The 26,491-nt window shown below is 43.6% G+C and overlaps 1 protein-coding gene across 9 annotated transcripts in view; it reads right to left on the bottom strand.

Moving 5' to 3' along the window:
* SYT16 (synaptotagmin 16) overlaps nt 1–26,491 on the bottom strand; it is a 98,977-nt gene that overhangs the window by 14,479 nt on the left and 58,007 nt on the right. For 7 of the 9 annotated variants that reach the window (XM_040068567.2, XM_040068565.2, XM_040068564.1 and 4 more), the window contains 3 exons: nt 24,044–24,658; nt 4,580–4,836; nt 391–834 (listed from right to left, as the gene is read on the bottom strand). In XM_040068567.2, the coding sequence (XP_039924501.1) occupies nt 391–834; nt 4,580–4,836; nt 24,044–24,587 (1,245 nt within the window). In that variant the 5' untranslated portion in view covers nt 24,588–24,658. The remainder of the gene's footprint in view (nt 1–390; nt 835–4,579; nt 4,837–24,043; nt 24,659–26,491) is intronic. The other 2 variants (XM_040068570.1, XM_040068571.1) reach the window with 2 other exon arrangements.

Below are 26,491 nucleotides of genomic sequence, written 5' to 3'. Positions count from 1 at the left end.
AGTGGAGATCCACAAGCTGGTATCTAGGGCTAAATGAGGCAGCTTTTGCACGGGCAGTACCAACACAGCGTTCCACAAGAACCACTGTCCTTATTGAAATTGAGACTAATTATGCCTTGGTGGTTCCCAGACCAACCTACTGTACCTGAACAACATGGCACGTGGTGACTTGTGCAGATGTGGTAGATCCACATGATATTGTGTAAGCTTGCTAGCTGAGCTGTTAATAAAACACAGCTTTGCACAAGGAGAAAATGCCCTCACCAATAACATTTTAACTGACAGCGCGTCAGAACTGCCAGTCACACACTGACAGCACCAAATGAAAGACTTCAGGAGCACCATATTCACCAAAAAACAAAACAATTTTATGGGCTCCATCAAACTTACACTGAGGTTACTCCTTGGCTCCAAGAGCAGTGTCACCTTCACTTCCCCTTCCTGGCTGATGCCGCTCAGGTGGAACAACTTCTCCCCCATCATCTTCTCCCCAACCATCCTGTGCACGGCGTAGAGGCGGAAGCGAACAGCGTGGCTGCTCAGCTCCTGTGGTTCCAGCTTGCTGAAGGTGATTTTGTCCTGGAAGATGGGGATGGGTCCTCTCTGCACACTTGTCTTGCCCCTCTGCTTCTTGCCCGGCATCAGGACAGCATGCACCTGCCAGGTGTTCACACCACTGCGGTCCTTGTCTGGGATGTCCCTGGCCCCCAGGACAGTGGCTATTAGCTTTTGACTTGAGGGTTTGTAGGTGAAGAGGACATCCAGGTCACCACATTTGCAGATGGGCTCATGGGCACCATGATGGGCTTGTAAACTCTTCACTTCGTTGTGCTCCTGGAAAGAGGAGGAAGAAGTAAAACCCCCACTGGAGTCCAGCTGCCTCTATGATTCCAACTCCATTTAAAAAGAGATTGTTCTCCTCACTTGTGCCTGCAAGTACAGGCAGTTGCTGTGTGAAATATGGATCCCACTGCTTCTGGAAAGGCCAATGATAGTTAATTGCCTGATTTTGTGTAATAGTCCCCATACGCTCTAGTAAGCAACAGCACTTGTTGAAACATTTCCAACAAAAAGTTTCATCAATATTTAAGTGTTTTGCAGGAGATGGTTAATTTGGCAAACATTCTATGTAGAGAAAAACTAAACAAAGGGATTTTTACATTTCATTCCTGTCAATATTGAGGCAGTAGCACAACAATTTGACCTACTTAACCTGTTACTTTGAACACACCCTGGAATTGTTTTTCAAGGTGGGGTTTTTTACGCTATTAAATTACGCAAATTCAGCCAAATCTGCTAACTTTTTTGATATTTTGTTCTGCTAGAAATTTAAAAAAAAAAATAGGCACTGTGTTTGAAGAGGAAATCACCATGTCAGAATTTCTTGTAGAATGGAAATTTCATTTCTAGATGCTAACCCATAATGCAATACTTTTCCTACACCTAAAGCAATGATAATGGGGAAAAGCAGTCTGGTTAAACACATATTGATTCTTTATACCCTTCTAAAATCTCCCAAGAGAAGCATCTGTTCCTTCTGTTCAGTTTGGGTACTAATACATTCAGAATAAAAATTCAGAATAAACAATCACAACACGTGCTAACCAATTCACACACCATCTTTTACCTACTTTTAAAACAAAAACCATCTTGATAAAACAAGATAAACCCATGGATTGCTCACCTTACCTTTTTCTGAGGGGGTGTGTGGGTTTCTGTTCAACAGTGTTTTTTTATCTTAGAGCTAGAATGTGCTTCATATGATAAAGGGGTTGCTATAGTGATCAATGATTTGTATTTAAACATGAGTATACACTGTACTAGGGAAAGATTTTCAGTTAATAGCCAGAAGGTGAATTAAGGCCTGTCACCAGCATCTGAGTCACCCTCCTCCTCAAACATTTATCTTCTTTTCACATTTCAAGTAACACTTCTTTCCAACACAGGAATCTTTTTGTTCAGAGAACAGATGATGGGCCACGGGACGTCTGCTGTTAAGTCCTTTCAGAAGTGTCTGGGGTGCTGTGTCTCAGGCAAGGCCTCGGATAAACATGAAAATTTTTGTTTACTTCCTGTCAATCTACTTTTGAAGTGCTCAGATTCATCTACCATGACATGCAAAGCTCCAGATTTTCACATTTTCAGAGGTGTTTAAGACTTGTGCACACGAACACAAGAGTCCAAGTGTGCAGATTAGAGACCTGTTGTACGTCTTGCAGAAGTTATGTCAAAGGGAGAACAACACACAAAATTACTTGCTTAGCTACAGAAACATCTTTCTGTATGAACAGCAGGCTGCTAAAAACAAAAATGCAAGGCAGGCCAGGTTGCCTGGAGAGAACGTGGTGTTATGAAAATGTTAAGTGCTCCTGTGTAGCAGTCAAGTTATTTCTGCCTGGTTGATGAAATAATATACAATACGGGATGGAATTGTGCTTGACTCATATTTCCCTCCACATTTTCATCCCTCCACACATTTATCTGTGCATATGCTGTTGAGGAGATGGAATCAAGGCACATTTAAGGACTGCTGCTAAAGTGTGGAGACAACCATGCTCGAGGCATAACTTTTCTTTCATCTACATGTCTGAGCTGGAAAATGTGAACTCCAGCGCATCAGCACAAACCCACAGGAATGAAAATCCAAGAGACACTTTTCTGCCCCAGCAAGGCTTCATATCTCACCTTCTGGCAGTGTGCAAGGTAGACTGAAGGTCAGACAGCTGCATTTTGACCAAACAGCTAGAAAAGATTCCGATTTCAGGAAATCCCAAGTTATGCTACTAGAGCTGTGGCCAGATCCACTGCAGAGAAGACTGCATGAACTGGAGGCAAAGAGAGAAAGAGAAATGCCGAACTCCTTGGCAGCAAGCTTTCCTTGGGAATCCAGGCTTTGGAGACCTCGCAGACTGTCCCTTTCTGAGAGCCTTGTGCTATGCAGCATTCACCCCCATGCAGATTTGCTACACACCTACAAACCCTCCTTCTGTGGAAGTCATTGACAGAATTCCCCTCTGCTTCTGGAGCCCAGCTGAGCTGCAAGTGGTTTGTGAATGTGTTGGTTATACAGACACTTGAGTTGGAATCCAAGGAAGAAAGATTTGGGTTCAGATGCTTCATCTGAACTTCTTTCTTTCCCTCTTCCCAGCACAGTTGTTGAGAGGCCAAGCCAAGTATCCTGATTGATACTGTATGCCTAACCCAGTCATTCAGGACAGCCAACATCCACTTCACTAAGTAAAATAAGTCCATTTCTGCCAGAGAAACCTGAAAGAGCAGCTAATTATGGACAAGGCTTTAAATGGTACTTGTGGTTCCACTGCAGGGGCATAAAATTACCATTTCTGTCTCTAAAGAGAGATCCTTTGAGTGGAGCATAATAACACTTGGACATTTCTGGCATGTCAGAACATTTAGTTCCTGCAATAAAAAGTCTTTCATTAATCCACACAATACCTTTGAATGAGAAGCTGCTTGTAAGAGATAAACTGTGTCTTGGGCATTTCTGCTCCAGTATGCTGGAACCTTTCTCTGCATTTTTAAAATGGAGACACCGGGAGTAAAATGAGCCAACAATTTCAAAGAAATACAAGAGGACACTGGAGACACTGCGGCACACGTGAACCATGGCAAAGCACATCAGACACTGAAAAGGAGAAATGAGCCTCAGATGGGCGGACAAACTGTGTGTGTCAGAAACACAGCAAAGAGAGGGCAGGGCTGCTGCCACACACAGCTCCCATGGGGTGTGCAATGTTTTGTGGGACTGCGTTGTGCAGAAAACAAAAATGCTGCTCCAAATGCCCCGTAGGGCTGGAGCACCTGCACCAAGGAGCTGCCTTCCAGCTCTGAACTGGCTGCAGCTGCTTGCTCCAAGGATAGGGACCTTCCCTCAAAGCCTTGTTGCTCAGAGTCTGACGGAGGCACAGATTTCCACAGCTCTCTTTTAACTCAGGCAGAAGATATGACCTTTGTGCTGTTCTTTTAATAAGTCTGATGCAGGCTGATATTTTTCCAGAAATTTAATCCTGTGGTAAGATAATGAAAATCAACACAACACTCAGAGAGATTAAGAGAGAATAGGGGGATGCAAAGTCGTGAGGTGTTTATAAGGCCTTAAAATCTGAAATGTTCCCTTGAGGATTCAAAATAAAAGTGCAATAGAAATTACCTGGAAGAAGACCCAGATCTAACCCAGTGACCACATATCTTGTCCTGGGACACACGCCCTGCATATACAGCCAGTGACCAAGCTCTGGGCCACCACAGAGAACTCTTTGGTAAATGGCAGTAAATGCTGCTGCGTAGCTAAAGTTCCAATTTCAGTTCAGAGACTGCAGTCAGAAATCAAACAATGAAAGCATTTCTGTGAATTATTGTTAGTAGCAAGAGGTAAAATACCAGAAAAAAGGGGAAGCACAAAGGAGGAGGTGTATGGTCATGCACACAAGCACGCAGGAGTACCATCATCTTGCCCTGCGCTGATCAATTTTTCTCTTCATTTCCCCTCTAACCTCTTTTGGCCCCCAATATCCCTCAAAAGATATCACTGTGTGTAATAAATGACAATCCACTGTACCTCAGGGCTCCAAGCCGATGAGCTGTCAGTAGCATCATTTACTTCCAATCCCTGGTTGGCAAATGCTGTCTCCATTTCCAGATGTCCTTCCCTGTGAGACTGGCTGACACCATCCCCAATTCTGGGCTCCATCCCGGGCCCTTTGTGCTGCCCAGTGCCCTTAGTCTTGGTTGTTGTTCTTGAATCAACAGATACGTGGTCATCTTCACGACAGGAGAGGTTGTCTTGGTAACTCAGTTGGCTTAGTCCATCCAGATCTAACAATTTTCATCAAGAAAATAATTTCAGAGGGATTAGAACAAATTCCTCCCCCTTGCAAAATGTGCCTTTCTCTCCTTTATTTTTTTTTTTTTTTTTTTAAACTTTTCCTTAAACCCCAGTGCTTACAATAGACAGTTTCTGTTTCCTGCAGCACTGAACCTATAAAATAGCCAATCCTGTTTAAATCAGCATTTGATGGAGGGGACATGGCTGTTTCTCACCCCATCCTGAACTGAGAAAACCATTGCCTTTACTTGAAGAAGTCATCCACAAAATGCAAGTATCAGTGGAGTGCCTGGGATATTCAAGTGCGGCCCCAAAGCAATCTCTTCTGTGAAAACACAAATCCAACTACACTACAGAAAAGCACAGCAGAGGCCTGATGAACAGATATCACAATTTCCTCTTGTACAGGAGGAGGAGTTAGCATTGCCCTCAAGATCGTGGTGCTGGGGAGGAAAGCAGCTTCACAGACAAAACAGAGGGCTAGCATTACCCTCTCACCCATCCCTGAGATCTTAGGTGAACATGACCAGCTCCAAAAACCAACCAGGAATCTCTAAATCCTGTGCTTGGGCTGAGTTGCTGTCCCAAGGACAGCTGAGGGGAGATGTGTTACTTAATTTCCTAACTGCTTTTAGTAGTTTTAATTCATCTTGTCCTACATACATGTACTCCATGGGCTAGCGTAAGCTCCATTAATGAGAATAAAATAATCCTCTCTGCTTCACAGCACAGGTTCCTTTTGTACACCACTGAAATCTCTATTATGAACACAGGGCGCCTGTTCTCTTCTTGAAAGCACCCGAGAGAGTGCTCTGGATGGAGCAGCACAGATAATTACATATCCAGGGACACAGATGAAAAAAAAGTCATGATTTGGCCTTGTATGTGTTCTACAAGAACTTCCAAAGAAAACCAGGGACATTCCTCCTCCTAATGCATCTCATGACGAGCCTTGCTTCAGGAACACAGAAAGACAGATTCCGCCTCCATCTCTTTCAAATAAGTAAAAAGCAGTCACAGTGAAAGAATGAGTTGTGCTTCCAGATAGCTGATGACAGCAATGAAAACATAATCTCCCTTGCAAACAGAGGTATTTGGGGTTTAAAAGCTTCACAGGAGGGGGTGATATCAGAAGGGGTTTCTGGAGGTCATCTTGTCCACTCCCCTGCTCAAGAAGGGCCACATCTTTGTTCCTACAGAGGTTGCTACTAAAGAGCAATAATTTTTTACAAATTTGGTCTCAGATTTAATTTTTAAAAATTAGTATCAATTACTGTGGTTAATGGAAAAGTATTAGCTTGCTTTTGTTAAATGAATCAATGTTTTTATTCCCTGTCTGATAAACGAGATCGAGAATCTGGTGGCAACTGACATGGAGGCTGCTGAGGTGCTCAGCAACATTTCCTGTCTCAGTTTTCACTGTCAGCTACTTGTCCCACATCTCCCAAGTCGGTGAATCTCCAGGCAGGGACTAGAGGAATGAAGTCCCACCCATCTTAGGAGAAGACCAGGTATGAGAGCCTCTGAGGGACTTGAGCAATCACAAATCCATGGCACCTGATGAGGGAACTGACTCGTGCAGGAAAGACATGGATCTGTTAGAGCCGGTCCAAAGCAGGGCCATGAAAATTGTCTGAGGCTGAAACACCTTTTGCATGAGGACAAGTTGAGATATTTTGGGGCTGTTCATCCCGGAGAACAGAAGGTATCAGGAAAACCTTACTGGTGCTTTTCAATACTTGAAGAGGGGTTACAAGAAAGATGGAGAGACACTTTTTACCAAGGCCTGTAGAGACAGGACAAGGGAAATGTTTTAAATTAAAACAGGTGAATTTAGATTGGATATAAGAAAGAAATTCTTTTCCATGACGTGGTGAGACCACTGGCACGAGCTGATCAGAGAAGGTGTGGGTACCCCAGCCTTGGATATGTTCAAGGCCAGGCTGCAGGCAGCTCTGAATAGCTTGATCAAGGCAGGGGGATTGGACTTGATACATTTCAAAAATCCCTTCCAATTTGGGCCATTCTATGATCCTCTACATATCCTTCTGTCTTAGAACAAAAAGCGCAAATCTTTCTGAGCAGAAGAAATGCTATGTTTGGCCTTAGCAGCAAATATATTTCTGATGCTTACCTGCTCCACACACACACAAAATTCCAATGAGAGGAGTGAGGACTATACTCAGGAAACATTTCCTGCAAGTGAACAGAAGTTCTGGTTTCTATCCTTGGCTGCTCTTCCAATTTAAGAACTCAGAAATAAGGAGAATAAACTTTATCCCTTTCTTCAACTATGAACGATCTCCACTCTCCCTCCCTGTAAAATGCTTCAAGAACAGGCACTTCAACCAAGAAGTCTGAGAGCATCTCACAGCTTCGTAATTTTGGCCCTCTTCCTCATGGGAGATGGTCCTTCAGGAGCAAAGAGGGATCCAAATTCACATCTCTCAAATTCCAGGTGAGTGCTCTTCTCATTCCCTTCTGAAATACAAAACTCATCTCTTCTCCCCTCCTCATACCTGGTAGACCTAGTTCTGAACTGAGAGCCCTCATTTTTTCGCCTCTGCCCTGAGCTGAAAGTCTTGAGTGAGGGTAGAAAGTAATCTTTTTTTGTTTTGTTTTGTTTTGTTTTTTTGTTTTCCCATTACTCCCCTTCTTCTCTACAGTCAGAAAACAGAAAGAACTCAACACAAAAGCATAAGCAAGAAATAAAATAACAGAAATTCCACACATTTACTGAGACTGAATGGATACAGGCACTCCTTAAGGCATTTAATTAGCAAGCCAGAGTCTAATACACATTTAAACAGTGGGTCATCCATCAAAGCACACATCACACAGCAGGCTTTCAGAATAAAATGCTTCTGTAGTAAGAAATTATCCTCACACAATTGTCTTGTGGGTTTGACTCCTGCTGGGATAATATCTAGATCAATAATAGAGGAATTTTCAAAAACTACATTAAAGCCATAAAAGTCTACCCATAACAGGAGAACTCCAGAAATATATTAATAGAGCAAGCCATCTTCCTGAGACTCAGGCACAAAATGAATGTGTTAGGAAAGCAAATGTAGTATTCAGGGGAAGTAAAGAAAAAGGTGATTCACCCAAACCAATCAGTGAAACAGTCTGGCTTTTTCTTTAAATGTAAAGCAGTTTGGTAAGAGATAATCACGTATAAATACCAGTATTAGATGATCATTACAGGTAATAGACCAACTATACAGACTAGAACAACTACACTTCTCCAATTACATCCGTTCCAACATTATATTCACAAAATAAATGTTGAAAACAAAAGTTTCTCCTGTAAAGGAAAAGGTCAGAGCAGTAAACTGCCTGTAATTTACCTGAGAGAGATCTTTAAGGAAGAAAATGTCAACCGTCTTATGAATACCTGACGTGAATAAACAGCACAGCATCAGGGACAGAGGTTGAGACAGCATTATCTGAACTTTAATTAGCCAAGAGTCCCTGCAGAGCAATAGCAGACAATTCTCAGATTGAGGCAGATAGTACTGTACAATTAAAAAATGTGATTTTTCTTAAGAATCTTGTCTCCCAAACTTTCCCTTTCTGGTCACGCGTTCACTATCCCGGAAGGAGGCGAGGGGGATACTGGGTAGCAAAAATCACCAATAAATCAGGAAAGCCTGTGTTCAGGGTTGGAGAACTGGCTGTGAAAAAGCTGTTGCATGAAAGGATGAGCATGACCTCATAACAGAAACTGGGATGTAGAAGGATCTCTCTAAAGATACAAGGAATGCTTGGCACATCAAACTGATAACCAGGTTGGAAAATATTGTGCAGTCCCTCCTCACACCGGCAGGCAAATGTTCTGGCTAATTTACAGTATCTTCCTTTTTTTTTTTTTCAATGACACATAATCTCTCAGTTCTATGAATCATTATATTGTGCCAAAAAAATGTCCTCAGAGGTCTCATCACTTCCTAAAACCCACTGCCAGAGTTAAAAGATGGGGACTGGTAGATCTTGCCAAATTAACACCACATAGTTCATTAACCAGCAAGAAACACGGATAAAGAATTTCCATGTGCCTGTTACCTGTGCAGACCAAAGCTGTGTTTGCTATGTGAGCTCTAGGGAATCAATGCACTTCCATGCAAAAAACCCCACAAAACTAACATTAAAAAAATAAAAGCATGCATCTTATTTGAAAGAAATTAAATCCCTCCTTTAAACTGTATTTAAACTCATGATGAAAGTTAAGAATCTGTTTAAGAAAGCATTTCAGTATGGACCTGGGTACCTCTGGACTCAAAATCCTCCTAGCTACAAGCAGTGATTTTTCAAACCCCTCTTCCTACCAGACAGCAGAGCTGTAGATTAGTGGGCCTGAGCTGTATTTGCCCTCACACAGCAGCAATCCTCTTGCCTGGCCCCTGCTCCAGCCCCAGTTCCAAACGATTCTGCAGCACCCCTGCACCCATTTCACTGAGACAAACCCGCAGGGAGACCAAGCAGTGCTCCTGCCCCTGGTTATTTGAGATCAGCCACCAAAAGAGAGCTAGAAAACTTCCTAGGAGAGCCTCAAATGAGCAGAATCATTATCTAATTACAATAAATTGAAACAAAAATGGCTCGTAAATTTTAGGGGTTAAAGAGAAAAAGGATCTTAAATTTCAAGTGACATTATGCAATCAGGCCAAGATTGTTTAATTTACCACATGCTGGGTAATAGTCTGAGAAGGCTCTATGTTTCCAGAACTAAAAGAGGCTCTTTATTAACAGGGTGATTTGCAGAGAGGCTGTGGGCAGAGCTGGCATCTGAGCCCGTTCAACACCCCAGAGCATCCTCCAAACACTTCCTTCATGCTGTGTGCACTCCAAGATCTATTCAGGTTACTACAAAGATTTTCCAGCAGGTGAAAAGCTAAAGCTAAATGAGTCCAAAGTCCAGACTGTCATGACAGTGAAAACAGAAACAGAGGGTCAAGGAAGCTCTCCTGTAAGAACACAATGTGAGAAGACTCTGCCATATGCCAAGTCTGAGTGGGAGAGAAGTTATTCAGGGCTCTCCAAGATGCTCAGCTTCACTCCGTGCCTGAGTTTGCTATAGATTTCGGATTATGTAAGAAATTAAAACTACCAGCAATACATGTGAAAGGTTTCTGAAGAGTACACAAGGAGAAGAGAAGTCTCAGGAAAAGTCTGAACATGCCATGATCCCAGTCTGGACTCAACACTTCCAAAAGGTCCCTCATCCTTCCCACCCAGAGGATCTGCTCAGCTGGAACAGTGTGTGATACACCCTTGGGGCACAGTGGTGGCTTTACATCCACAAATCTTTATGTTTTGTGATGGTGGCACCAGCTAGATACCCCTGAAAATAAAAGTAAGAGCAACTCTCCACTATGTTGTACCAGAAGAGCCAGATAGAGAGACTCTTCAAATTATCTAGTTGGAGGGCAAATTAAATTCAAACAATTATATTTCAAAATTAAAACTTTCTGTTGAACTAAAAACAAAGGCCACTTTTATGGCTCTTCCCTCTAATGAACTTCTCCACATTTTAGAATGTGTTCAGGCCAATTTTCTAAATAGCTATGTTTTTAAATGCATTTCATCTCTGTTTGTATAAAAGAGTCATTACATTAGTCCATGGAAGATCATAAAACTCTTCCCTTCTGTGCCATAAATTTTTAGTCTCTGTCATTACCTGACATTTGGCAAATGCGCTGGTAAATGATACAGCATAATTCATTCAATATTCACCTTGTGCTTGTGAAGTTGTTACAAAAGGAGACACTCAGCTTCTGCTAAAGGGCTTGCTAAAGAGATGACTTATGTGGCATAGATAAAAAATAATTACAACCAAGTCCTTCAGTCTTTACTGAGGAGAAATTTCCAATAAAAATCCATGAGAATCCTTGTGGGTTAAGGAAACAGAATTCAATAACAATATGCAATTAATGGAAAGATCTTAATGGACTTCAGCAAGTCTTGGATCTAGATATTTCCCTCTAAGTATTTCAGCTGCAGGTAAAATCAAGAAATCAAGTTTAGTAAGAGAGAATGGAAGAAATAGGATTTGTTGTCCACAGGAAAAGAACCTCTCTGTGTTGGGGCTACAGATCTCAGACTCCAACTTTTTAAATCTTTTTCCATGCAAGCAGTACCTCTGCATCCAGACACCTCTGTCCTGTGCTCCTTGGAGGGCAAGTGGCTGAATTTGGGTCTGCACCCCACACCTACTTTTTATTTGGATACTTCTGATCAAAAACTGTGGGACCATGACAGAGAGGTCTCAAACTGCTTAATCACATAATGGTTATTTCCTGAAGATGCTGCCTGTTCATCCTTCTCCCTGTATCTGTTCGCTGGGAGAAAAACACAGCCCAGGCTTTAGGCAGTCTGCCGCTCCTGGCCGAGAAGCCAGAGGGCACAGCACTCTTCTGACCCTCAGGAGCATCCTCTGGGGAGGAAAAGTGACAAAGGATTTTGAGAGGACTGGAGCATAACCTTGAGAATCACCTGCTTCTCCAAACCATCACCCTGGTGATGTCATATTGTATCAGTATCATTTCCATATTGTTAGACCCTGCTCAACTCTTCATGTTAACCTATTTTTTTTTTTTTTTAATGAAGATAATGAAGATATTTAACAGAGCAAAAACACGAAGTCACAACACACAGAAGAAGCACTTGTAAAATCATTTGCATGTGCAAAGACTAAGTAGTAAACAAAAGAATTGAAAACTTTTTCATGCTTCCATTCCCCTGCAGCCCCTGCTAAGTTTGGGAGAGATCTTCCCTTGAGCAAAAAAAGCAACTGAGATGTAACCCACCCAGGGTAGTGCCATGAACATGTAAATATGGCACGTGGCTAACAGGCACTGCTGGCTCCATCTGCCAGCAGCAGATGAGCTTTGGAGACCAGTGTAAATTATAACCTTTAAAAGTGAAGAGAAGGCATTTGAGCACATCCCTGTGCTGCCCTTACCCTCCTGCTGCCAGCACGTGCAGTGCATGGGCGATGGCTGTACCCTCATCACTGCTGGGCACCCTCCAGATGGGGCAAGGAGGGCTCAGGACATGCTAAATATCCTTGGCCTGGCTTGGTCAGGGTGAAAACACAGAGCCATTTTGCTGATGTCCCTGCCAGCAGCACTAGGGGAGCACAGGGCAGGATGTTGGGAGCGGTGGGACGGCAGCAATCGCTGTGCACGCAGGGGTTTGTGTGTGAACAACCCAGCTGTGGAACATGGTCAGGCCACTGCTCGTCCTGCAGCACCAAGGGCACAATTTGGTTGCCCGGACTCACTTTGATAATCTCCAAGGGAAACCCCAGCAGCTGAGCAAATGGGTGGAGACAGAGGCTCTCCTGTTTTGGGAAGGAAAGCACCTTCCTCCACCTCAAACCTAACATCAGCCTCAGGTGGGGAAACCGGGACCTGCTTTAGCATACCCTGCTAGGTCTATTAAATCTGCAGTACAAACTTAATGGCAATTGCTGTCACAGCTCCATGAAATCAGCCTGCTGCTGCACAGGAGCCAGCACCCCTCTCCCAGGACAGAGCACCAAGTCCAGTTGATCCCAGCAGAAGCCAACACCTGTCATGCCACCACACTGGTAGGTTTGACCCTCTGGTCTGGTGTGCCACGGTTTGACAACAAGCCTGCTCTTCCTGCTGGAAAACTGCTCTCAGTTGGAGGAAAAAAGCTGTGTTCCTACTCTGATAAAAGTGAAAAATTTTTAAACATTAGTTAGTAAATGGTGGGTGACTAGCTGTCGTAAAAATTGATTACTTTTATGTAGGCTATTAAAAATAACCTTCTTTGAAATTTTCTTCGATAAACATTATTTCAAGTTGTAACAACCCCGTGGCCTAAATGTGGTATAGTCAAATAATCAAAACACATAAAAATAAACATTCTTTTTCAGCATAATGCCCTTTTCTGCATAATGCAGCTCATGTAAGCTCTACAAAATTTATCTAATTGCTCAGCAAATGCTATAAAGTTCTATTAACATGTATATATCTTTTGGGTGATTAAGGTAAAAATAAAAAATTATCCCAGTTTTACCAAAAGTCCACAATTCACTTGAACATCTTTCTAAAAATCCTGTGTAAAATAACATCTTTAGTCATTAAACCACACCTTTCACCATTTTCTCAAACAACTGCAACGTTAAAATCCTGGGTCCACGGGCTTGAGGCTGTAAACTTAGATAAACGTGCCTCAACATAATGTGAAATTCTGATTATTACGAGACATTTTGCAAAGGCCATGTGGATGCAGGACTCCTGGACAGCTCCTGTCAGGGCACTGACCCACCTACAACCCCCGACAAAACACAGCAGAGCCCCTTTGCCAAGAGAGCAGGGGAAGGGTGCGGGGACGGAGGAGAGAAGCTCGGCATGGTGTGATATATTATTGGCTGCATGACTTTGATTTCAACTTCCCCAGTCCCCAAGGCACGGCTGCATCACTTGTTATGACAGTGGCTGCTATCCCTCGCAAACATTTGGAGGCACACGGGCTAATTAAACGGCGGCACTGGGGAATCTGCAGCAGAAGCCTGGTGCGCCTGCTGCTGAATCGCTGCCTGAGCAGCCGACGGCTCCCTGTCAACTTAATATCTCTGTATTAATAACAGTAACTTAACCCAGGGGAGAGGAAAACGATCACCATTCAAACACACAAGTGGCCTGATTAGCAAAGGACAAGGGGGAAGCATTCTCTACATCACCATGGAAACTTAAATAAAGGGCCCATAATTACAATCTAAATTCTGGAAGGATAATGAATGCATCTTGAGATCTGCAGATGTTGTGTAGCATATACATATTTCTAGCGACTTCAACTCAATTACTTCTATGCAGCATCTGTTTTACAAATCAACTTCCCACTGCTCATAACGAGGCATGTGGGATTTTTAATTTATTTTTTCTTTTCCCAGAGGAGACAGTGGGGGAAGAAGAAGGGTGACCTCTTTTTTCTGGCAAGGTATTTCAAGCTACCACTATTTATTTAGAAACTTCAAACACCCAGTCAGTTACAAAGTTAGCTTACAGGCATCCAAATACACTAAAGCTAAAACTCATGAAATAAATAATTCAAGAATTCTCTGCAGTGTTACCAAGTAGAAAGAATAACTTATCATTTTCTCCAAGCTTTCCCAAGAAAAAAAATTACTGGATGAAATTCATCATGTAGGTGTGAAATACAGGGGTACTGCATACATCCTGTCTGCCTGGGTGTTAAAAAACAACAACAAACAAACAAGCAACAGTCATTTTGTCTGAACAATGGGAACTATCCAAATGCCAGATTTCTGGTTTTCCTATACATTTAATGCTGCCTTTGTACGTCCACTTTTGTCTCAGAGATTGTGATTCTGCTCCACGGAAATCAGTGAGAGTTTCAACAGGAACATCACCAAGCCCTGAAGGAAGCAGGAGCAGTACACAAAAAAAATGCATTTGATCACATAACCAAGACAATATCAGTACATCTATGCATAATGCATACACTCAGAGCATTCCAGGAGCACTCACTGCCGTGTTCTTTGCTTTTACAGAAGCAGCCACACAGGCCTGGCCTTAAAATATTCGTGATCAGGGTGACAGAGAGGAACAGTGGTCTGCAACAGCTCCTACCCCAGCAAAACCCAGAACTGCACACAGAAATAGAAGATTTTCTTTGGGAAACTGGAAAGGTCTGTGGCAAACCAGTGACTTGTTAAAGCTTCTCAGAAAAAGGAGGAACATTTTGTACCGGGAACACGCAGCAACACACATGGGGTTGCTCCTATCAGTTCCTAGGGGGCTGCAGCTCTGTAGTAGTTTTCAGTCTGGAGCTTTCTTCCTGCTCTTGCTGCCAGCCACTTGAACTGGGAATTCAAGCTGAGGCACAAAGTAACAGACCTGCCTGATTTAGGCTTGACTAAGGAGGAGGGCACTCAATCCAAGACATTCCCTTAGATCCCACATGTGTTAAAAAACCCTTCTTCACCAGAAACCAGCTTCTACACACTGACAGGACATCCCTGACTAACACCCATGGGTCATTTACTGCTGAGGGGGATTTCTCCTTGCACCATCCCGATGTGTTTTCACCCCTTCCTGCTAGGTCTAACAACCTAGGAATATTTGGTGTCCAGTGCTAAAGGTGAGGTTTGCCCCTCTCTGCTGAGTGTCAACAGACAGTGCCCTGCTTTTGCCACTCCATCTGTCCTCAATCCATGACTAAACCATCTAGGAAGCTCCCCAGTTTGAGTTTATTTGGGTGTTTGCACATGATACAGGTGGAGAGAATCACAACTTGGAAGCCTTGCACCAGGGGATATTTACAACAAAAATATTTTTTAGGAAAAGAGAGCAAAACAGCAAAAAATAGAGTAATCAGAAAAAAGAAAAAAAATGTTTTTTGGCTCTAACCACCTCTACAGTGAAACAATACAGTAGTCAGAGCAATACACCCCAGTTCTGTGCAAAGAAATAGAGGACTGCCCACAGAAAACAGCATGAAAACCAGCATATTTTCCTGTTGTTTCTTTCCTACTCACAAAATTGGATTTTAAAAATAGGAACATGGGACTCCACGTCAAACCGGCTCTCACTGTGCTGCCTAAAGTTCTTCCATAGCTGTAAGAAATGGCAGCCAGGAGGCTGAAGTGCAATCATCCCTGATTTTCCCTATCACCTACTTTACATCTTAGATATGGAGCAAATACAAGTCAGGCTTCATTTATTCTGCTGGCTCCTATTACCACAGGCCCAGGATTTGTGCAGGAGCGAAAGAAAAAAAAGAGATTACACACCGTAGGAGACCCTGCTAAGCCAGGAGAACCCCTGGTGTGGATGCAGTTACATCCATGAGTCAGCCTGCACCTCCCTGACCACTCAGGTTGGGCTGTGCGCAGGAAACATGCAGCTGCAGAGGCAGAAAAGCACCTTCTGCCAGCAAATGTGTTACCCTGGGGGACACTGCAGGGCACAGGTGGAGCTGAGTGTGCTCTGGGGTGTGGGTCTGGGAATGCCCATGGGCTCAGAAACTGAACAAACTGCTGGATGCCAGTGGCTGGTGAAGTAGAAAGCACCGTCCTTTCCTTCCAACATAAAAAGAACTTTCCCCTCACCAGTATTATTTTAAACTACAGTTTTCCTGGTAGTTTTCATACCACAGTGGGCTGAATTCCTTCAGGTGACACATCCATCATTTCTTCCATTTGTTTTTTTGGCTTGGATATGAACTTCCTCTAATGGAAGGGAGTCAGGTCCTGAACTTCCTCCAGCATGTTTAAGGAAGTTTCCCTGGGTTGGCACTCACTGCTTTCAGCCACCAGAAACCAAACTGGCCAAGGAAAGATCCAGAAGAAAACTCAGGTCACTGACTCTGCTCCTCTTTAAAGAGGTTTCACCACTCCACATGAGACCCAGTGTATGCACACACCATTCACAGCACCCAGCCATCAGCCTCACACCCACAGGCCTTTGTTTGCTGATTAACAGTGGGGAAATGAACTCCCTCGAAAAGATATTTGTTTGGATTTGATAGGGAAAACAACTGCACTGCAACGAGGCAGATATTTATTTTCCCACTGATTTTTCTAATTGAAGCTTTGTTTGCTGCCAGAGGGTTGATTCACCACAGCCCCCCATTTACCGTAACACCGCAGCAGTCCTGGGAAAATCACCAGCTTTGGGAGCAGCAGCGGGTGCTGGGGATGTGGTGCAGCGCAGCTCACACACCTTTTGGGACTTGAAGCTATCCCCCAAAAAGGGACAACCCTGTCCTCCTGCCCTGCCCCTCTTCCCTTTGTTTTGGCTTTAGCAATCACATGGCCAACTCACCTGGTTCAAAATAACAGGGAAGGGGCTGCTGGCTCTTGTTTGAGGCTGGGCTGTCACCACACAGTGCCTTGCTGGTGAGGCCAGGCCTGGGAAGGAGCTCAGCTGTGTGAGAGGAGAAGGATGTTGTTGTATCTCAGCTGCAGTTTTACATCAATAAGCGGCAATCGCAAAACTCAGGCCCCAAGGGTTTTGTAGCTACATTATTTATGGCAATAAGTCTAACCCCCCAAACTGACCTTGAGACACAGAGCTCCAGCAAACCACAGGGCTCTCATTAATCCAAATTCAGGGCTTTCTCTCCAGCACCACCAGTCTCATTATTTGCTAGGAAATACTCCCACAACAATTATGCTGTATAGACTGTACAGGTTTGAATCCCTCTCAGCCTGAGGAGGTAAATTCCTCCAAACACCCTGCTTGTGGGGGCAAGTCCTCATGAGTGCCTCCAGGGATGCTTCATCTCACAAGGGTACTGAGTTCTTGAGTCAGAGAGGCACCTGCCTGGACATGAGGGAACTTTTTCGGTGGTGCAATGATGCCATGAGAGCATCAGCTATTTTCACAGTCACGGGAAGGGACTTTCTGCAGATTTTGCTGTGGACTGATTTAAGATTCAACCCACATCATTCCTATTGGTCTACAAATAGGTACTGATGAAGCGTCCCTACACCCATCTGTGGAAGCTGTGCGAGAATCCCACAAACAGCATCTTTGGAGGTACCAAACCTCCAGCCCAACCACACCTCCCTCATTACCTGCAACATCCCCAAAGCCCAACAGTGACATTCCCTGTCTCTAAAACTACACAGTTTTACCTCTGTGACTGTAACCACACTATTTGCTTTCATTGCAGAAAATGTATTTTCCCCTTGGTTACTAAAACTACTTCAGGAGTCTATGAGGCCACTCAAAATGTTGGCTGCTGCCACCAGGTCATGACAACAGCCAAAAATTACCTGGGCACAAGGAAGTCATACCCACAGCCCTGTCTGGCAAAGGGTGAAGATCAACACCACCTCACATTTTGGCAGAGTGATCCCATCTTATATAAGCTTACATTAGTGGGTTTTGTGCTGTTGAGCATTACAAAGAGACTAGGAGGGAACAGGGATGGATTATCCATGCTTCCACCAAGCCCCTGCAGGCCAAGCTAGGAACAACTGCAACAGAAAAGAAAAAAACATACGCACACAAAAGAAAAAAAGAAAAAAAAATTAAAAAGACAAAGAGTACTAGTGTTTGTGTCAGCACACAGAAATACTATGTTCCAGCTCTACAGAGAGCTGCTAGTATTGCCTGCACGTAACCTCCACCACAACACAATGAGATCATTCGCACCTGCCTCGCCTGTAGTAGGAGAGGGAAGGTGAGGAGGCAGGGTTTCTAGGAGAAAGGCAGCATTTCCCAGATGCTGCCAAGATGCTGTTTATTGGTAAATGAAGTCTCTTGAGTCCTAAACAATCTTCCCAGAGGAAGATAGAGTCGCAACTGCCATATGGAGAGTGGGAAGAGGATGTCACTTAGCAAAAGTGGATCAGAAAATACATGCACAAACACACACGCTCACACACAATTTGTTCTGTAACTGCACTGAATGGCAAAATCCACTTCATCCTCTCAAATAAATCCTTCACTATACAGCTTATGCAACCTTCTAGATGACAAGAGCAGATGACAAGTACTCCTGGACAGAGCATCCTTCCCCATGCCCCCAGGGAGATTGGCACGAGGAACCTCTGCCCACCAGACAAGGAACTTGGTGAAAACCCAAACCCCTGATCAACTGTGGGCTGACAAAGATGCTGTGTCTAAAATCACCGACTGAGGATGAACAGCAATGCTGACAGGCCCAAGACAGAGCTGGTAAAGGTACCACCTTTGAGAAATTGTGGTTTGGTTTCACTTCCCCAGCTGTAAAGCTGACATGTCACAATCCACGCTCCTTTTGGGGCTGTTGTGTTCACTCATTCCCATTCACGTGTGACAACCTGCTTGAAGATTCCTTACATCTTGAAAATTTGAAGCAACAGAACTACAAAGGAGTACTTTAAATACAAGTAGGAACATTGTACCACCTTCTCAAGGACAAAAGTCTGTGCACAAACACTTTGAGTGGTTCTGAATTTCCCAGAGAGAAAGCATTCAGTGCAAACTCACGTCAGCACTTCACTTCAGAAAGCCACGGGCTGGTATCACATTCTTCAGAGACCAGATGCATGTCCCCAGTCACGTTTGTGCTTTGTCCCACTCGAGCTGCCAGGGGTATTTTCTCTGAAGTGTTTTTGTCCACTGTCTCCCTTTGCTTTCATTCCCTTAGCCCTCGTGGTGGTATTGATTCAGTGTAGCCGCTTTAAAAGTCCTTCGTGCAGTACAGGCACTGATTTTTATAGGGTTACATTCTGGCTAGAACACTGGCTGGCTCCATACCCAGACAGGTGATAAAATTCATAAACACTTCACTTCTCAATGTGGAGACTGGCCATCTATCTATTTTAGTCTCAAGTTCAAGCAGAAGTTTAATTTATCCATAATCAACATCTTTTCCTAGTGGGTATTTTTTGCTCTATGTTTTTATAGGACCTAATGAAAGCCTCACTTCTTGCCTAGGATTTCCTGCCTGTATGAAGGGTCATTTACTGAGGTCAGGAGTGTTCATACAGAGCAGAAAGAATAATTTCCTTTACTACAGCAATTACTGGCAAAAATCAATGACCCCTGTTAAGCTGGAGGCCAAGGTAAGTAAATACAATAGCGCTCTCTAGATTTAAAAATTCCCAGAGCCTCGGAGGTGTGCTTCCCCTCGCACACATGCTGAGGGAAACTAGCCAGCCATCTAGACAGGGATGTCACACTTCCTAGCATTCCAAGGCCAAAAAATGTTTTAGTGCAACTAAAATGCAACCTTTAGCTGACACTGAGGTTGTCCACTTGATGGGGGGGAAAAAAATCTCTAAAGGATTCTTGCAGTGGAAGTGCTGTGCTCACTTATCCATTACACCAGTGCTGTGAGCAGTGTCAGACAGCCTGGGAGACTTCCACCACAGCACTCACTGGGCAAAAACACTTCAGCTCTCACTCAGAAGGCTCAGCTCTGCTGCTGTGTCTGTCCCCTTGCTGTGCCTTTTCAGGGCACAGTCTGGTGAGGCTGAGAACTTAATGGCCAACTTTGGCTTTTTTGTTTGCAAAGGACAACAGCCCTGAGGGAGAAGAGGGCTAAACCTCTCCTGCTTTCCCTTGCACAGTCATTGCTGTTCTTAATTTTTTTTTTTTTTTTTCATTATTGCTGGCTTTTTCCCCTTTAGATTCATGCTGGGAAGCAGGAGGACTGGCCACCTCTACCCTTCTAATTGCAGTGCACTACTTTCAGATGTGGTTTCTTGCTCCACTGCTTGTTGGTTTGGATTTTTCCTCAGTTCTTAAGCCAAATGTGCAGTGATGGATCTGGCAGCCAGGCTCTTGCCAGCCACCCCCAGTCAGCTGAGCAGCAGCCTCTCAGCCATGGGGGGATGCAAAGGCTGCTCTCTCCCTGCTCTGCACTGTGAGACAGTTTCTCTGTCACAAACACTGAGGTTAAACAGTGGACAAGGGTCTGAGAGAGCAACTTCATCTGTTTCTGCAAAATTCACAGCTACATGATTTGCCTCTGGTGGCAGCAGTCTGCACACACACAAGACTCTGCCTTGCCATCATTAACTTCTTGAGCCAAACACCTGGCACTGCAATATTTCCTGCTGAGCTACCTTCTCAGTATTAAACTGTGAATCAAAAACATCCGAAGTATAAAAAAAAAAAAAAAAAAAAACCAAAAAAAACACCACACAAACAAACAAACAAACAAACACCACCAGAATTTTCCTTGCATTTGTTTGAAAACTTGCTACAACTTTACCACCCTCATTTAATTACAGACCAGCACTGAGCATCAGCCAAACCTGCACCCTGTGATTGACATGCCTCATGGTGTCTGATGGACATTTGACTTAAAAACCCAAGAATTTCATTGCTTAAACAATTTATTAGTTCCCTAAGCCTAAAATAGGTTTTCAGTAACATGTGTGCTGTTTTAGAACCTAAGAAAATCTGCTCAGAGAGACAGGAAACATTTCAAAGAGGCAAAAATGGGATCAAAAACATATCTGATAAAAAGGAGATGGAGTAATGACATTTTTTAACTACAGTGTTATTTTGTTTCATCTCAGAATCATGCTGTCAGTTTAAGAGAAGGGAACATCCACTGGATTTTTTTTTTTTTTTTGGTACCACTTTTAAAACAAAATTATTCTCACCTAGGGCTGCAGGGCTTTTCCCCCCTAAACCAAATAAACTATATATTGGAATGACCTTGTGACAGGTTTCTCTGGCTCTTTAATCACCAGTGGCTGCTAAACGAAGCATATCTATTTTCTCTGTTATATTACTATTGGCAACCAGGTCTCCAGTAAGTGCCCAGAAATATTTCCATGGCAACAAAAAGCATTCAGCATTGCTACTGTTTTGTGCCAATTTAGCTTTAAAATATTCTATTGTGGAGAGAAATATGGTACATTAAGTGAAATAAAGTCAAGATGCAATGTTCTGAAAAGAATACAAGGATAAACAGGAAACAGGTATTTTGCAGAAATGGGGGTGGGGGGGCACTGCCAAATGGAAGGAAAAATGTTCAAAGCTCATTTTGGTGCTACTGAACAGCTTTGCTGAATGTCAGCAAGTCCATGTGTCACTTACATTGTCACTTAGGGTTGGGTAAAAAGCTAACAGAAATAAAGATACCTCGAACATCTTCTCTTGATCATTTTAATCCATGACTGAAATTTTAAGTTGCCAGGGTATTATAGTCTCTCTGCATGTCTAGGTTACCATCAGAGGAGTTCACACTCTTGATGTTAGAGAATGAATCTAAAGGAAAAAGAGGAAATAAAGGGTTGAAAAATAAAATACAAAGAGCATGTGTGTTTTGGAAGTGAAAGTTCACTTAGAAGAACGAAACGAGTTCTTCGACATCAAAGGGTCTGTGGAAGACGTTTTCAAATCACAGTTCAGCACTTTCTCTCCCCTTATACAACTTAGTTCTGAGAGAAAAAGGTACCAGTTCCCAGCCCTCTAACCCTTAAAGAGCCAACTTTTGTGACTATGAAGTCTTGAGACCATTGGCTGGCCCTTCGTGCAGCCCATTGCAGAGATAAAAAGATTAAAGTCTATCTGAGACTCCTTGGAACGACATTCCCTAGGGTGCAAAAAGCTGTGCAATGCTCCCTGAAGTGCTTTGTGTGGAAGCAGAGAGCTCTAGGAAGCAGCACTATGGGTGCTTGGGAGCTCTGTGGGACCAGTCTTCTAGCCCACAATGGCTCCAGGAAGGTTAGGGAGAAGGAAAGCCAAAAAATTGGAGGAGAGTCAAACAGCAACTTGACAAGTATCTGCTCTCGTCTGGGATGATGTTGAGAGGGACCCTCCCTTGAGCTGCAGGGATGGGTCACTCTGGCATCTGTCTAAGTCTCTCACCAGGAAACTCCATCCTAAGAACCCTCTTTCTCAGATGTCCCTACAGCTGACAAACAGCTCTGACAGGGAGAGCAGCTCACTCCTGGCCCCCATTTCTCTGAGAGCTCACCACCTTTCCTCCCATCCACTGTGAGCAAGGAATGCCCTAGGAATGGTGCATCTGGCACCTGGCTGAGTCTCAGGATTTGCTGTGAATTGCTCCAACAACTTCTCCTGAGCCACAGGGGTGCAGGAGACAAGCTCATGCTCTAGGACAGCACCTGTCCAAGAGGATCCACGGCCTCAGCACTCCCTGAATGGACACCTGGTGCCCTGCTCCATGACTTCTGTGCACACACTGGTCACACAATGCAAACACACAGAGCAAACTCAGCCCTGCAGCCCTGGCTCAGTGCCTGTGGACAAACCCTGGGGGCAGGATACTGCACAGGTAATGTATAGGGGTACCAGAAGATAAGGGTTGGGCTCCAGGAGGTACAACTCTGAGATCTCTGATCTGAGAACTGGCAATCTTTCATTTGGAATACAAAACCAGCAGCCCCAGTTCAGGAGGCAGAACAGCTAGACCAAAAGTGCTTTTTAATTATTTACTCCCTGGCCATAACAGAGTGAGAAATAGCAATAAAGAAAAGAGCTAATTTTACAGTCATTAAAGAGCACCGTCAAGGTTTATACCCTCTCAGTCTGATATTCCTGTTAAATATGAAAACAAACAAGTTGATCTTCCACAGTCTGCACAGAAAAAGCTAAATATGTAAGACTTCCCTATAAGCCAAGAGTGAAGAAAAGCTCCTGGTCATAATAAAATAGACATTTTCAAGAGCATCTACCACCCGCTTAAAAAAAAAAAAAAAAAAAAAAAAAAAAAAAAAAAAAAAAAAAGATATTTGAAGCCAAATTCTGCAGATCCTCAGTGAGTCTCAAGTTCTTTACCAGCTCCATATTGCAGAACCCAGTGTCCCCCATCCTCTTTCCACCCTTATCCCCATTCCTAGCATGTTTATAAAGAGCAGCTTTATGCCAGCAAGACCCAAGGATGGTGTCAGCCAGACTGCAGCCTTCCTGCCAGGACCTATGCGTCCATCAGACCTCTGTGATCCAGGAAACCTCCAGCCACACTTGTGGTGACATTGAGCGAGCACAAGTCATGTGGCTGAAACTCAGTTCTGGGCACAATCGCCTGAAAACACTCCTGCTGTCATTTAAAGATCAGAAGTCATAGTTAGGCCTATTTAAAACTGAAAAAAAAAAAAAATCAAACTCTGTTCTCCTTCCCATAATCTCCTGCCTGCTGTCTCTTCAGTCTTGTTTGAAAAGCCTGTGGGGGCGGTGGGAGGGGAGGAAAGCGATTTGGGAGCCTTTCATCCATAAAATCATGAGATACGGCTGGCTTTTTAGTACAGCATTTCACAGCACATGGCACAGTAACATCTTGAGATTCCTGGCACAAAGAGACAAGGTTTGAGATTACATACATACATACACATATATATATATATCTTTAATAGCAATGACGCAAAGGCAGATGGTTCTCAAAGCAAAGGCTTAAGGCTAAACATTCCCTTTGAAGGGTCCTGCTACCAGAAACTAAATGAAGGGGAAGCAAAACACTCCTTGCTACAGCAACAGGGCCTGATTGCCTTCTAATACACAACATTTCACCCTGAAGATCTCCACTTCTTTCAATGGGATTAGTCTCACAAACGAGGGAAGAATTGGAAAGGTTAGATTTTTATTTGGGATTTAGGGAGTTTTATTCTAGCTGTGGGAAACAGAGACAATGCAGGACATAATGAGCAGATTAGCAACTCAATCAAATCAACAGCAGAAAAGCAAGGCCTGGATAAAGCAGTCAGGGTGCATGCCAGCTGCTTACCTGCACAGCGAGCCGTGCCATTAGCACTGTTAAAGGAGCCACCCAAGCTGAGGCTGTGCTCATCACCTCCCATCCTCAAAGAGGGCTCACCTTCTTCCTCAGCGATGGGCGGAAGCCGATCAAGAAGCTGGAGATCTTCACCCATCCAGTAGGATCCATTAGTTGTCAAGGACCTGTTGCTTTCAATGCACTGCTCTGGCAAGGTGCTGCTATTTTTAACCCGTTTTTGCTTCTGTGGACCCGTGTCAGAGCCATGAGGGAGGTTTTGTGAAGCAAGACCGGGGCCTCCAATGTAACAGTCTTCTCTTGGATAGAAATAGTCCTCGTCCCAAAGGTCCAGGTCTGAGTCCTCAGAATAATCCTCATAAATGCCTCCATTATTCTCCAAGTCCTGGGTCCTCTCTTCTTCTGGCTTACGACCCACTCCACTCAGATTCAGCAGTGAGGCAGATATGGAGTCTCCTGCTTGCTGGATCGCTTCGTATATTTGAGACATCCAAGAAGACAGTGGCTGGAGGAAATTCTGAGCAGCCTCAGAAGCCATGTTTAACACTATGCCAGTGTCTGGAGATCACTTGTTCAGCTTTGCCAGCATGTCACTTACAAGTCAGGGAGCTACAGAATAAGCACCACAAGAAATTACTGTAAATTGCTTGTCCATCAACACCTGTCGACACACTATGTAAGACGTCTACAACTGAGAGGGGGAAATGGAAAAAGAACTTCTACCCATTGAGAATACACCCAGAAAAATGATGGACAAATTGCATATATTCCTGCAGAGATCTGGAAAGCTTTTATTCAATTGCTAAACCTTAGGTAAAAATAAGAACACAGAACCTTGGAACACAAATTGCTAAACCTTAGGTAAAAATAAGACCAGAGAACCTTGGAACACAAGTAACTTTTTGAAGTGCACACACTTGGGTTACAGCTGTCAACAGACCTGGGGGGAAAAAAAGTACAAAACAACCTGCAACCAAAAATCTCAAACAATCTCCTGGCCCAGATTTCCTAAGTGTTAGCATGAATAGGTGAGAAAACTGAAGGGAGGAGAATTTGGGGAGAATTATGTTTTGAATGATGAAAACGACATGCTTAAATCTTGTAGAAGCAGCCCATGGCAGACAAACATCTCAAATGCTTTGCTCCAGAAAAGCTATGAAGAAACTTTTTCTCCCCATAGCCCAGAGTTGTTTTGCCAGTCACAGAAATGAAAATAAAGAAAGGAAAGGCCGAACAGAGGAGGTGTAATATTATAGGCACAAAATTACTGGGAACAGAAGCAAGTTAACAAAAGCACTGGTGTCATCCTGAGATGATGCTTTCTCAAAAATCATCTAAACTCTAAATAAAAACATAACTTGCAGAAAGTTAGCATGCCTTTTTGCTTGATATACATCTTCCCACATTATCACAAGACAGATATTCTTTAAGGAACTCTGAGAAGGAGAAACCTACAAATAGGATGATGGGTTTAGGAAGAAAGAATTAAATAGGCACAGATTTTAGATTAAAAGACAACTAAAAAGAAGCTTCAAAATTAATATAAATGTCCTGCTGAACTGAGCGATCTAAAAGCAATCAAAGCATAAAAGGGTAAATGCAGTGTAACAGCAAGGAAATAAGCTCAGCAGCAATGTGTATTACCTTGTGGAATGATCTCCAGAGAAATGTAGTGGAAATCTCAGTGCTGTGGATCTTTAAATGGAGCATGGACTAAGGAGATCCCACTTGCTTGGTGAGCAGCTCTTTTAGACACAAGATCAGTGACTTAAGAGGACTTTATATTTAAAACACCTGTGTCAAATAATTTTTCTCAGTGGTGTTGATTTACGCGGAAGACACTTCCAACAGGTTTACTGTCAGCTTCAGCATGTGCTAGGAACTGCAGCCCTGATAAGGGCAGTAAAATGAATGTGGGTTACTAAAGGCATTTTAAAAGCTGTGGCAGTCACAAATTCCCTGGGCTCAGGGCACACTCTGTTCCAGCATCCATCTGGCAGCCTCCAACCCTCAGATGATCCCCTGGGACCCAGGTAAAGCTCCCTGCCACGCATTAGATCTTTGGCAAGGAACAGACAAGTGCCATAGCCTCGGCTCCCAGGCGAGCTGTTTCCTTCACTGACTCTCCTCTTTCCAACCTTGCCCTTGGCAAAGCCTCTCTGCTTTGTGCAACTGATTTTCTCGTGGACCAAAAGAGATTACAGGCTCCAAAGAGCTCATGTTCAGCACGATGTGGATGTGGATTGGCTGCTGGTAAATCACAACACCAGAGAAGTCACTGAGAGAAGATGGTACTTTTAACAGTGAGATTCTCCCAGGCATGGAAGGAGATAAAACTCTGGTGGGTAAGTGCTAGATACTGGATACATTTTGAACCTGACATTTATTTACAGGCAAGAGCAAATTAATCTCTGGTTTATGATGAAAGGAGGACTTCACAAT

The sequence above is a fragment of the Hirundo rustica genome, chromosome 6, assembly GCF_015227805.2.
Source record: "Hirundo rustica isolate bHirRus1 chromosome 6, bHirRus1.pri.v3, whole genome shotgun sequence".
Taxonomy (NCBI): Eukaryota; Metazoa; Chordata; class Aves; order Passeriformes; family Hirundinidae; genus Hirundo; species Hirundo rustica.
Note: the sequence above shows the minus strand (reverse complement) of the source record. Positions and strands in the feature narration are given on the sequence as shown.